A 13,684-nucleotide genomic window follows, 5' to 3' on the forward strand; every position below is an offset into this window, starting at 1 on the left:
ACCTTTCTTTCACTTTTAATTTTTAACTTTCTACCTTCGTATTCTGGGCCTATAACCTATTAAGGTTTGGGTTCCTTTAATAACCACTATCGTTTTAGCCTTTACATAGATAACTTTATTTTTTGTAAACGTGCGTTAGCACGTGGTTTCACATAACAAGCAAACAAATGCGTATGCTGAACATTCTGTAAAACCAACTAAAACAAAGATCACTAGAACATTTATTTTATTGCCAACCTAACAATAGATAACATACACAGATGTAATGTAGACAAAAAGATTGCCAGCAATCAGCTGTTCAAGATTAACCCAGTGATCGACAGAGCAAGGATCGTTTACAATAGAAGTCCCATTGAAGGACTTGTGTTTATGAAGGTGTAACGTCCCGAAACCGATGTTACGTTGTCCATGGAAGAGCGGCTTTCCAATGGACGAAAAGGTGGGGGTTCGTGTGGCGTGCGGTTAAGGAGTTAAAATCCAAGGCTTATATCTTTCTTAACAATAATTTATTCAATAATACCTATTCTAATCCTAACGTTAATACAACATTGATAACTATTCTAATTTGGTTGAATAAAATCATAAGATAATATGAGGTTATATTGTGTGTGATTATCTATATGTGAGGTTATATTATAATTATCCATCAATTATCTCGATAACGCAAGAGTTATGTAAATACGATATATATGTCGTTGAACGAGAGTTTGGTTATGTGATTATTTATATTATTCGCGGTAGAAGATCCTCTATACAAGGTGAAGTGTATTGTGTGTGTGTGTGTGTGTCTGTAATAGATCTTGTCTCGTATGCCCTGGTTGCTGCCAAAGTTATAGGTGGCTATAACCTCAGAGCGGTCTCAAGGTTCCATGAAACATATAATCTTTGCCTTAATTGCCTAAGCATCCGTAAGCCCTTCGTTGTCTTTTCTACATCAGTCGCTACCCTGGAGAAAAGACTCTTCAGAAGCGGTCTTAGAAATGTGTCCGACTAGGAATGGCTTCTAGCTCTTGTTGGCAGACGATTCGTCTACTTCTGGCGAGCATGAACTCTATACTAAAGGAGCATCAACTACTATTTGCTAGAACGGTCGGTACCTCTAAAGGAGCGGTTTCGATCTCATTGGATAAGTATATCAGCTACCTTCAAGATCTGCGTCTGTTCAGAACCTGATGCCAGGAGGAAGTGTGTCTCTTGCTGTTTTCGCAGCTCCTTATATACCCGCTAGTCGGAGGTCGCGCATGCGTAATGTCTCACTTTCTAATGGCGGTCTTATTCTAATCGTAAATGAAAACCTACGATATACGTTGTGTTTATGTTAAAATATAATTGGAACTTATAATATATGATATAAAAATAAGGTACAAAAATATTAATTAGTATTAAGATAGTAGAATACGCAGTAATATAACAATAAAGTATTAGAGGGATACAAATATATAGAGAGATGGTAATAGATAGAGAGAGATAGTAATAGATAGAGTGAGATAGAAATGGATAGAGTGAGAGAGAAGACCGTGGGTCGTTACACTTATTAGTTGCAGCCACTAAAGGCTTACGCCTTGCAACGCGTCCGTGGTAGCTTACTTTCTTCAAAATATTTCGCACAGTTTGTGGGGTTCATGATCAGTTTTATGTACTGCTATTTCGTTTCTAATTTTTGGAGCACTTTGTCTTGGATTCTTCTTCACAATTTTAATAATATCCCGTTCTTCGCGAACAGTAAGAATCCGTGGACGTCCTTGCCGCTGTTTAGAAATGAATGTACCCGTTGAAAGGTAATGTTCCACAACTTGTTGTACAGTAGAATGTGATCTTCTAACAATCGTTCCAATATCCCGAAATGTTTTGCCTTCTTATCGTAATTTGACGATCAATTGTCGTCGATCAGTGGAAAAATTCACAGCTTTTTCTTTCCATAACCATGGTTTCGTTGGTGGTTTTGGACGCCGGTGTAAATTGTGCAGAGCTGTTTTGAAACTAACCAGAAGTCGAAAAAGCATTTTCTTACATTCATTTTGCAGGTAGTACTATCTGGCACATTTACAGGTAGTTGTAATTCGACATTTTTTTTCTTTAGAAGGTGGCTTTAAGGCCTTTGAATCATGGTCTCACTCGTAAACCGTGGTTTATTACAGGGAAATACCGACAGCAATCGCTGGATATTAACATAGACTTAATTGTGGATTAAGCTGAATGTTGTAAAACATCTGGAGGGAATAAACTGACCAGTTAAGGACCAATCAATAATTATGTTCTGCCTAAATATAGAAAATGAATCGGTTGTAACCTCTCTAATACTACAAATTATTTAATTATCGTTCATAATATTCTTACATTTTTAATTTCTAGTGCTAGTTGATCTACTGTTAACGTATTTTTATTTATAACAGATCGCAGCACTGAATAAACATCAATTACTTATATTGTACGCATAGTTTTTAGGCGTGGATTTCTGATGGAATCAGCTATTAAGTTGTATAACTTTTTTATATAACAATTTAACATGCTGTAGTTTAAGATAAACAAAGGATTAATACTGTATCTTATATTTATCTATAAATAAACTGCAGTTTGTCACTTGTTATGCATTTTTCACATTCATTTTGGAATCGTGCATGTTTGTACGCAGACTTTTTTTACCCACTGTAGCTCCATTTTTTTATGCCCCTTTGAGCGTAATGCGCGTGCTTTAGAATATATATATGTCGGAGAAATTGTCTCCTCATTCGACTCGTATGCCATGTCGTCCGCCTCCAGTAATTACGCCCGTCAATCGTTCGAAGACAACTGAACTTCTCTCTGCCTCCTCCTTTCCTGACTCTCTTCGAACTGTCTTACCTGCTCAGAATCCCTCTTCCAAAAAAAAAGGAATTTTGAAACCGCCAACAAACCCGTAAACCTGTCTTTATGACCTCTCCGACACGGCCATTCTGACCGTGCCATACGTCCACGGGTGGGTTTAATCTAGAACAGTAAAGAAATAAACGCAGACACATTGTTCAAACTATCCAGAATGGGAACTCCTTTATTGCAGAGAAAAGAAAAAAAAAAGAACATTGGAATTTGCAATTATTTCATGTATCACACTATCCCGAAGGCCACGCCTCGTCAAAAACAAGTACGTAAACAAAGAAGATTGATAATTGCGCTACATATCTTGGTCGTTTCTCTAGACCTTCTTCAAGAGTCATCCCTGTGACCTATAAACACATGAGTTTAACCATCCCTGTGACTATCAAATGTTCAATCGTAATCATCCCTGTGATTACCAGGTACCCAGGATTAGTCATCTTCGTGACCGTCCGGTACACTAGATTAGTCATCCCAGTGACTTATCAAATACGCAAACGTAATCATCTTTAAGATTACTAAACACATAAACATAGTCATCTCCGTGACTATTTAACACATAATCAACTCCGTGATTATATTAACTGTCATTATTTCATCCACAGCGCTCTTGCGGCTCATCCAAAAACGGAGGTTAATGCCCGCGAGCTACGATTATCAGACAATTGGGGTATTTACTCCCTCGATTCTTCGTGGTCCAATCCTGTACAAATTTCAATGGGATCATGGCCTTTAGGCATAATTCTAATCCTATCATGAGCGTATTTGTAGGTACGTTTCGAATTTAATGCCTTCAGCGTATATCTGTTACCATCAAGAATCTCGACGACTTGGAATGAGCCTTTATACTTCGGATCTAGCTTCGTTTGATTGCGTTCTTCATTTTCAGTTAACACAAAATCACCGACAGAGAATTCCTTCAGTTTTGCCTTTGTAGAGTCAAATCTATTTTTATCGTATTGAGCTGATTTTTCAATACCTTTCACTGCTTCATCTCTAGTTATCGAAATGTCCACTTTTGCCTCCACATCTACGCTGTCACTAGTCATTAAGGTCAATGGACGAGCTACTTTTCCTATCAGCATTTCTAAGGGACTCGCTTTTGTTACGCGATTTGTGGTACAATTAAGGGCCAACTGAATATCACCTAAAGCATCCTGCCACGATCGATCTTTACTAGTCTCTACGGTAGTCAACATTGATTTTAGAGTACTCATAATGCGTTCAACTTGTCCGTTCGCGCGACTGGACCCGGTCGCGACAAGATGCAAGTGAATGTTTTGACTCGCACAGAAATCCTTGAACTCCTTACTCGTGAAACATCTACCCTGATCCGCAATTATTCGTGTAGGCGCCCCGAACAATACTACACTATCTTTTACGGCCTTTGTGCTGTTCTTGGAATCAATATTAATGGTATGATAGAGTAAGGTATACTTCGTGAATGCATCTACCAAAACAAACACATATTCCTTTACGTCATTCTTGCCACTCAGTTTTCCTGTTGCGTCTATATGTATTGTGTGCCATGGGACCATCACTTTTGGGATGGGATGTAATTCGGCCTGAACCTTTCCTGAACGAGACTTGGCTACCTTGCACGTGATACAGTTGTCTGTAAATTTTCTCACATACCGAGACATTCCTTCAAACCAATAATAATCGTAAGCCTTTTCTAACGTCTTTTCCCATCCTAAATGAATCAAAGACTCATGAATGTTATTAATAATTGACCATCTGAGAGCACGTGGAACTATAGGGAGGCACTTGGATCTTCCATTGCGTTGTATTTTTCGATACAGTATACCTGAGCGAAGTTCGTAAGTTCTCATAACATCGTCCTTCAATTGTCCGTTATTTATGTCCGAAATTATTTTCGCGATCTCGCTGTCGCGTTGTTGTTCCGCGAGAAGCCAATTACTCGAAAGATCAGCGATATCAAAGCGTTTCTGTTGTATTTTGAGGGACGGTTGGTCATGTACGGATGGCAAGGAATTGCGTGATAAAAAATCTGCGTGTGCCATATGTTTTCCCTCTCTATAAACGACGTCAAAGTCAAATGACTGAAGATAGGCCCACCAGCGATGTACTCTCGGGGTTAGATCTACTTTGCTTTGAGCGGCTTTCAATGAATTACAATCCGTTACAACAATAAATTTTCGACCCTGCAGGTATTGTTGGAAATGCTTTATGGCGTTTACCACAGCCAAAGTCTCTAACTCGTAAGAGTGATATTTTGACTCTGCTAAGGACGTTTGCTTACTAAAGTAAGCGACGGCATGACGTTTACTATCGACAATGTTGAACAAAATCGCGCCATAACCATCTGTACTCGCATCCGTGTGTAATTCTGTTGGATATCGGGGGTCGAAGATCATAAGCACGGGTTCACTAGTCAAAATTGAAATCACTTTTTGGCGAATTTCCTCATGATGAAGCTTCCAAACGAAGAGTTCTTTGCCGGAAGTGAGCTTGCATAGGGGTCCCATGAGGCGGGAAAAGCCAGGCACAAACTGACGGAAGTAGGAGGCAAGACCAATAAATTGTCTAAGTAGCGTTACCGACTGGGGAGGAGGCAAAGCAGTTAGTGCCTCCACCTTTCGCTTATTAGGTCTAATTTCGCCGGCAGAGACTTCATAACCCAAGAACTCTATCTTAGTCTTTAGGAAAGAACACTTTTTAAGGTTGAGTGAAAATCCGGCCTTTGTTAGAATTTCTAGAACTTTATCAAGCCTTTTTAGACCCTCTTCTATCGTACTTGATGTTATTAACACATCATCAACGTAAATGACCACATACGTGTGTGCTAGATCGCCCAGGGTCTTTGTGATCGCTCTTTAAAAGACGGATATCGCGTTACGTAGACCGAATGGCATCGTTAGGTACTCGTACTGTCCATCCGGTGTTACAAATGCGGTTCGCTTGATAGAATTGGGATGAACCGGTATTAAATGAAATCCACTAGCACAATCTAATAGAGTGAAATAATTAGCACCTTTAAGTCTTGATATTTGGTCAGAAATAAGTGGCAGCGGAAACCTATCGGGAACAGTGTTATTATTCAGTTCTCTGAAATCTATACACATACGATCTGATCCATCGCGCTTTTTAACTAGAAGGGCAGGACTTGCAAACGGAGAGCAACTAGGTCTAATAATGTTCGCGTGTAAGAGTTCGTCTACCATTGCACGCATTACTCTTCTCTCTTCCGGTGAAAGGCGATAAGGGCGTCTTTGCACGGTACGGTTCGGATCTATAAGTTGGATCTCTAATTTGCAATTATTTACACGAGTTTTCGGGAAGCCAGTTATGAAGAACTCGCGATATTTCTCTAATACCGCTGTTAGTTCGGATTTACTGTGTAATTGGATGTCTGTTTCTACTTGTTCAAGGTTATTCACCAGAAAATTACTAATACTACATTTGTTAACAATATTGACTTTCGACAGCGATAGGTTAGACGCCGTGATGTGTACTTCGAATCCCTGACTAAGTATTTCGCGCCCTATTATTACCTCGTTATGCAAATACATGTTAGGCAAAACATGAAATAAAATCTCCATCGTGAATCCGTTGATCTCTACTTCACTTAAAATTTGAATAGTACTCTGAATACTTGTTTGGCCAATTCCAGTCAAGGAGACTACATTGTTATATCTCTTTCCACTGAATTTAGAGGCTACACTTTCTTTCATCAATGAACACTCCGCCTCGGAGTCGTAATGAAAACAGAAGGACTCACCAGAATGTCGGAGAGTTCCCGTGGTGGGTTTAACAGTACAAAGATCAACTCGCTTCTCACTTTGAGCTGAGGTCTTGCCCGCTTCTTTTATACAGCGACTTGCGACATGTCCTGGAGTACTGCATTTGAAGCAGACCAACTGCTTAACGAATGGTTGTTGACTACTTGCACTTGTCGTGAATGTTGATGTCTGCGTCCTTGGTTTCGCGTTTCTCCCCCTTGCTCGACACTCCGACGATTTATGACCAAATCTCCCACAGCTATAGCACTTCACAGAAGATTTATCCGAAATCTTTGCACGTTTAGCATCCGGCACCTCCTTTTCAGAATTGCTCCATCTCTTCATGAAGGAACACGCCTTCAACTCTTTCTGCAGTCGATTTCGTGACTTTACGTCTGATGTAAATGCCAAACGTCGTACTCTCGGATCGAACTGGCTGACATGAGCCAAAACCGTCGACACTGCGATTTGTTCTACACTTTGCTGCTTCCATCGATTCATGAGGGATGAAACCAAGCGACCGGCATATGCTCCCAGGCATTCGCCCTCCTTTGGCTTGCTCGCATTTAAATTAATAAGAGTGGCTGCGGTAGTCTCCACATAATCAAACCGAGCAGTGAATAGTTCCTTGAATTCCATCCAGGACATCCCAGGATATGATATTTGAGATAGCCACGTGGACAGACTTCCTTTCAATGCTCGGCTTATAGTCACAATAAGTTGTCCTCCATGTAACGGGTTATCCATCATACACAAGTCGGCAGTAGCACACCATGCTCGGGCATCTGCATCTGCACTTTCCGGATTGAATTCCGGTAACGTAATTCTTGAGCTAGTACTTGGTGCCTTGAGAGCTTCGATTAATAATTTCATGTTTTGATTTTGCGTTTCGAATAACGAACGCCACTCCGCATTCCTATCTTCTTTTCTGTTCGCTCCAACTCCATTCGATCCCACTTCTGATGTCGGAGAAATTGTCTCCTCACTCGACTCGTATGCCATGTCGTCCGCCTCCAGTAATTACGCCCGTCAATCGTTCGAAGACAACTGAACTTCTCTCTGCCTCCTCCTTTCCTAACCTTCTTCGAACTGTCTTACCTGCTCAGAATCCCTCTTCCAAAAAAAAAAAAAGGAATTTTGAAACCGCCAACAAACCCTTAAACCTGTCTGTATGACCTCTCCGACATATATATATATATAAAATATAACAGCAGGATATCGGTTCTTCACACTTCTACAGCCAGCCAGGACGTACTTGGAGTTTTTACAAAATGAGCTGCCTTTGCTCTTGGAAAATATTCCATTAGCTGCAAGGAATACTATGCTTTTCTAACAGGATGGAGCACCAGCTCATTTTGGACGAAGTGTTCGTGAATTTTTAAATAATACATACCAAGATCGTTGGATCGGACGATTAGGTCCAGTGGCATGGCCACCACGGTCTCCCGACCTCACTCTCTTAGACTTTTTTTTTGTGGGGGTACGTGAAACAAAAAGTTTACGGGGTCGAGATTGAAAGTGTCGACATGCTGCGTGACAGGATATAAAATGCGTTTGAGGAAATTAAACTGGACGGAGTGTGTGCTAGTGTACAGGCATCATTATTAAGAAGACTTCAAAAGTGTGTTGATAGACAATGAGATGTGTTCGAACATTTATTATGACTTACAATTAGTGAAAAAGTTAAGTAACTGTTCAGTTCATACCATGGAAGTGCGTTAACATCTGTAACATCAGCAGTATACCGCGTGTGTATGTTCACCGACGCGTGCTTCTCGCGTTCGAACTCGCGTGTGTGTGGTCACACGTTCGGCTGACTGGGATTTGAACAGCGCGTCCCGGAAGTCCAATACTTGAATTTCAATCACCGATATCTCGAAGATGAAGCTCCAGATTGCAAAACGGTACAGGACTTTTCGATTTCTATTTTCATGAAGAATATGCATGTCTCGGCTTGTCCCATAGTTTTGGGACACCCTGCATACTTATATATGTAAAATAATATATAATTCTGTATTATATGTATAAAAAGGACGAATGATATCTAGCGAAATAATAAATAGGAGCACGGACGAGTAAGTTCTTTCTACAAATTAAGTTATTAAGTATCTTTATTATAAATAATCGAAATCATGTCGTATTTGATATCATTTTCATCGAGAGAGCACAAGGAATCGATTGGTGTCACTTGCGTGAAAATCCGTTTGCAAATAAGAAACTTCATTTTTTCCTATTCTTAATCTCTAATGCTATCCTTGTCTTTTATGACGTCATTGATTTTGGGTATCGAGCTCGAGCATCGATGGTTGAGCCAGACCTTAGGGCATATACTACTGGAGGGCGCATTGCCTATCTGTCCCATAGAGCCAATCTGCGTCTAACATCGTAACAGAGGGAAGATGTGTTGCGAGCGAGAGAAGTAATTTCGCCCATTCTCTCACAATGCGCATGTACTGATATGGACTACGTTCATTGGTTGATTGGTCATGTGCCCACACAGACCGCGTGTGTCGTATGCAAGTCCGGTGTGTAGTTTTCGGAGTATTTCTGAGATTCAAAGAAATTGTTCAAAAAGAATTAAAAATGCCGAATTGTTATTGTTTACTATGCGGTAACTAAAATCAATTGGATTTCTATTATTCGTAAGTAAATATATGTGGTATATAATATATCCATTATTTGAAATGTTAGGGTAATTATTTTTATGACTCTCTTTGTTCTCAATAGATTTCCCAAAAACGAAGAGTGTCGCAGGGAATGTCGCAGGAATATTGCATGAATATTTACTATTTAATAATTCTTTATTCAAATTTTATTTCTTTTTCTATGCTCTTAAAAATATAAATTGATGAGCACAAGTCACGTTGTATATTTTATTATTCTAATTTAATCTTTCAATTATATTTCATTCCACGTATTAATTATTTCAAATTATGTTATTTGTGACCTCTTTTTTGTGTGCTCTTCAATATTGGCAATAGCATGACAACAATAATACTGAGGATTGGCGCATGCGCACTGCAGACGAATGGGGATCTCCCCCCACCTTCTCGCACGTGTTGAAGCCAGTTTTGTGCCTTCAATGCGCCCTCCAGTAGTATACGCTCTAAGAGCGGGACACTTTTTTTTGCTTCTTCGGTCGTGTATCAGTTATCTCGGCAATCGAGAGCAAAGGTAGCCGAATCGACTACCACTCATGGACGAGAGCCGCGATCAGATCCGAGCGCGGCCCTCATCCGCAATATTACTGTTCATGTGATTCGCGCGTAGGGTGCGTAGTGGAGGGGGAAACTTTCAATAACTTGCCTCACCAATGTCGGTATCATTGGTTTCGATTTCATATCGATACTCCTAATTAAGTGCTGCGCCGCCTTAATCGCATCATCCCATCAAGACTTGTCTCGCGTTTTACTCTGTTTTTTCGATAACCCGGCAGAAAGCAATGCTGGGACATGGGTTTACGGAAATCAACTTTATATGAGGAATCATCGTTATATGAGAAGATTTTTAGCTGGAAAATTGTTCACTTGCAAGAAAAAACTTTAATACAGTGCGATCTGATCATGATTTCGTTCAGAACACTTTCTAAATTGCATAAAAATATCCGGCTGTTTATGATCCATTTTTGCTATACTTTACAATACTTGTATTACCTTCTAAATATCAGCAGTATCCCATTAAATGACGACCGCAAAGTGATGATGTCGAAAATCAATTCCTGTAAATCCATATTTTCCTTAATTATGTCGGTAATATACTCTTTCTGTCATATCTAATCCTAACAGTTAGCGATTGATTGTCCGTCGTTTCATGAACAACCTTGGTTTTACATATAGACTCTATGACCCCCCCCCCCCCCCCCCCCCCAATGTCTACATCATTCTATTGTATTATAATTACGTATCTTTAAATTCTCATTATCCGTATCTTTAAGTTTTATTTCATTTATTATCATAATATTACCTTTTTTTTTTGTTTTTAAATATATTAATTCCCCTAATTTATTCCTAACCTTCTGGTATTCCAACTGCAGTTGGAGCTCTTTTTTTTCTATTCTCAGACTGTGAGTGTTCCCCTTATCCCACGTATCCTTCAAGTACCCAAACCTGCACTTTTGTACGCTTGTACCCGCTCCGTAATTCAAACTCAATTTTCTCGAAAACGAAACACGACGGCAAAAGATTTACTGTACTTTTTATTTACTTTCTCATATAGAATTATCGTTTGTCCGCTTAAATATTAAAATATAATATATTATTATACAGGCTGGAAATTATAAAGCGTTACAGATGAGTATCTGCAAAAATATTGATTATACGCAAAAATGTTTCAGATAAAAGTTGTTCAGCACCGAGAGGAATATCATGTGATGGGACTTTTATTTTTCCCGGTGGACGCGCAAAGGTGAGGTGAAGGTTACGACCATTTTTTCAAATTGACCCATACTTTTATTTTTTGTTAGGATTGTAGCTTATTTTAAGACGAATTTGAAAACTATCTACAGAAGGTCATTCAAGGTCAAACTTGCAGGGAAATGTTGAAAAGGTGATTGAAATAAATGTATTGAAAATTTAACGTAATTATGTTTTATTCGTACTTTAATAAGCGTTCAAAATAGTTACCTTGTACTTCAATACACTTTACAAATCTTTGTTGAAATGATTGTCTAACCTTGTGCAACATTTCAACGTTTATCCTACAAGGAAGGGTTTTTAGGTGTCCGCCTCCGATTCTTTTAATTTTCAGATATGTTATAGAGGATCAAAAAATAAGAGACACGTATTTTTTTATATCGGCCGGTTTTCATATTTAGGGGGTGAAACTACCCCTCAAAGTTGATAAGATGAAATACGAGAAATAGCTTAAGTTAGTTACAAAATTATTGTCAGACCTAATATATATTTAATTTGTGGCATATCCGAGTGGGTGAATAATGTCCCTGTTGTCAGTCACCCTTATCACGGGGTAAACTACCCCTAATCGTTTAAATACACATTTAGGACTTGAAACCTACAAGAAGAATCTTAAAATCTTTAAGAAACCTTGGATTTTATACTAATAAATTATTGCATGATATCAACTTACGGGTTTTATTACCTCCGACCCCTACTGAGGGGTGCACCACCTCTGATTGATAAACTACGTTTGTTTTATTAGGAGCCGATCAAATTCAAGTAAAGATTATTTCTTGAAAATTGAATTCCAAATGATAACGATTGTTAGATACAGTCTTGCTTATTGAGAACATAAAATAAAATTACAAAACTGTAAACAATAAACATCAATAAGTATTCTGTTATTTGTTTTATTCTGAATTATTTGCAAGATGTACATATACAGTTCACGAAATGATTCAGTTTAAGCGTATACTGGAAATTTTATGGTTCATATTTGTCACAGAAGTGGTATTTATGATAAAAATGTTTAAAACGAAATGCTTTTTGACACCAGGAGCATCGAACTATCGGTATATTATGACATAGTGCACACTTCATTTGCGTATTTTGTTCGAAAGCAAAATCTACAGGATTCTCAAAATCTCCTAATTTATTTTCTGTGTAGCCACTTCTATACCAAGCATACTGAAGTAGATTTTTATATCTTGACGAAGATAACTGATTGTGTACAAGCGATTGTAATTTAATAATATTGTTTCTTAAATGAAGATTAACGTCGTAGTCATGTAACAGTACATCGTCGGAGAACCGCCTAACATAATTCTTCCACACCCTAAAACCGTAAACATCTAAAGGTTGGATTCGTCCAGTAGTGCCTTTTGGAATTGTCTTAATTATAATTTTTTTGCCGATTGGTTTTGCATCATGTACATCTTGTTCACAGTATCCACTCCAAGAGTCTAGTAGCAACACACTTGTGGTTCTAGTTCTGGGAAAAAATACCTCTTCCAACCAGATTTTAAAATGAGCTGCAATATTAAAATAACATCCACATTAACTATGTATATATTAATTATCATTAAAAGATATCTTAATTAAGATAATTTCAAAATACTTCATTACCTGAAGTGAGTTTCCCAGATTTTGATGCAGTCACGAATACGTTCGTCGGCTTAAATAGTGTTTTCTGAATTGTTGGTCCGAATTGTCCGCTTACTTCCTGTAAGACCATAAAGAGAGGCGACAACAATCTTCCATCAGCAGTTACCGTTGGTTGTATTGTATAACTATGTGACGTAGAAGATACAGATTGCACGACACATCCTACTTTTTTCACGCCTTCCGTTTGTAAGGTTCGTCCAGAATGTATTTCTAACTGAAATTCACTATGGTCTGAATTATATACATTTTCTGATCCATGTGTTGTAACCAGAGCCTTTACCACGTTAAGAGAGTCTGCAGCCTTAGTCTTCAAAACTTCATCGTCTTCTATTGCCTTTCGGGTAACAAATTTAGTTACTTTTCGTGAAACAATGCGATGAGCTTTTTTAAAATTGTATAACCATGTTCTGGAAGCTACAAATTCCATATTATTATTACTCTGCTCCGTATATGCTTTCAATGCCCATCGTCGAATTTCTCTGCCATGCAAGGTATAATCGGCATCAATAGCCTTCTTGAAATTTTTTATTACATACTCGAAAACTTCTGCTAATTTTTCTTGTTTGGTTCCTCCTCCTTCGATCTGATTAGCCCATCGACGTAATTGCCGTTCAGAAGAGTCAAGCTTAAAATTATGTTGAACTGTATTAAGTTTACGTTTTTTTTTGCTCCACCTTTCCAGAATGCAACAGCTCTCCGCTTATAGTCAATATCAACATCTTCATCACGCTCTGATCAAACTCCTGTATATGTTTCTTCAGATCTATTTTCCTCGTTATCATTTTCATCAACAGCTTCAACTTCACACTCTTTAAACTGATCCAGAAAATCCAATGTAGATACTTCCGAAATTTCAACTGCATTAAATTCAAATATGCTATCAAGCAAAATTTTCTGTATAGACTCCTCCAAATGAATTTCTTTCCTTGTTATAGGAGTTTCCATCAAGTATATTGTTTTGAATGTTGCCAATAATAAATTCAACATGTTTATCGGATTAATAATCATTTTTAACCACTGGAATAGCAG

At 38.4% G+C, this 13,684-nt stretch overlaps 2 protein-coding genes across 5 annotated transcripts in view; one reads left to right on the forward strand and one right to left on the reverse strand.

Moving 5' to 3' along the window:
• Twin (CCR4-NOT transcription complex subunit 6-like twin) overlaps positions 1 to 13,684 on the forward strand; it is a 227,186-nt gene that overhangs the window by 150,034 nt on the left and 63,468 nt on the right. The window lies entirely within an intron of this gene.
• On the reverse strand, positions 11,975 to 13,642 carry LOC143187245 (uncharacterized). Its single transcript, XM_076391336.1, has 3 exons — positions 13,397 to 13,642; positions 12,617 to 13,280; positions 11,975 to 12,522 (listed from the first exon to the last, which is right to left on the reverse strand). The coding sequence occupies exons 1-3, from the start codon at positions 13,640 to 13,642 to the stop codon at positions 11,975 to 11,977; spliced, it is 1,458 nt and encodes a 485-aa protein (XP_076247451.1).

Source organism: Calliopsis andreniformis, unplaced genomic scaffold (genome assembly GCF_051401765.1).
Source record: "Calliopsis andreniformis isolate RMS-2024a unplaced genomic scaffold, iyCalAndr_principal scaffold0022, whole genome shotgun sequence".
NCBI lineage: Eukaryota > Metazoa > Arthropoda > Insecta > Hymenoptera > Andrenidae > Calliopsis > Calliopsis andreniformis.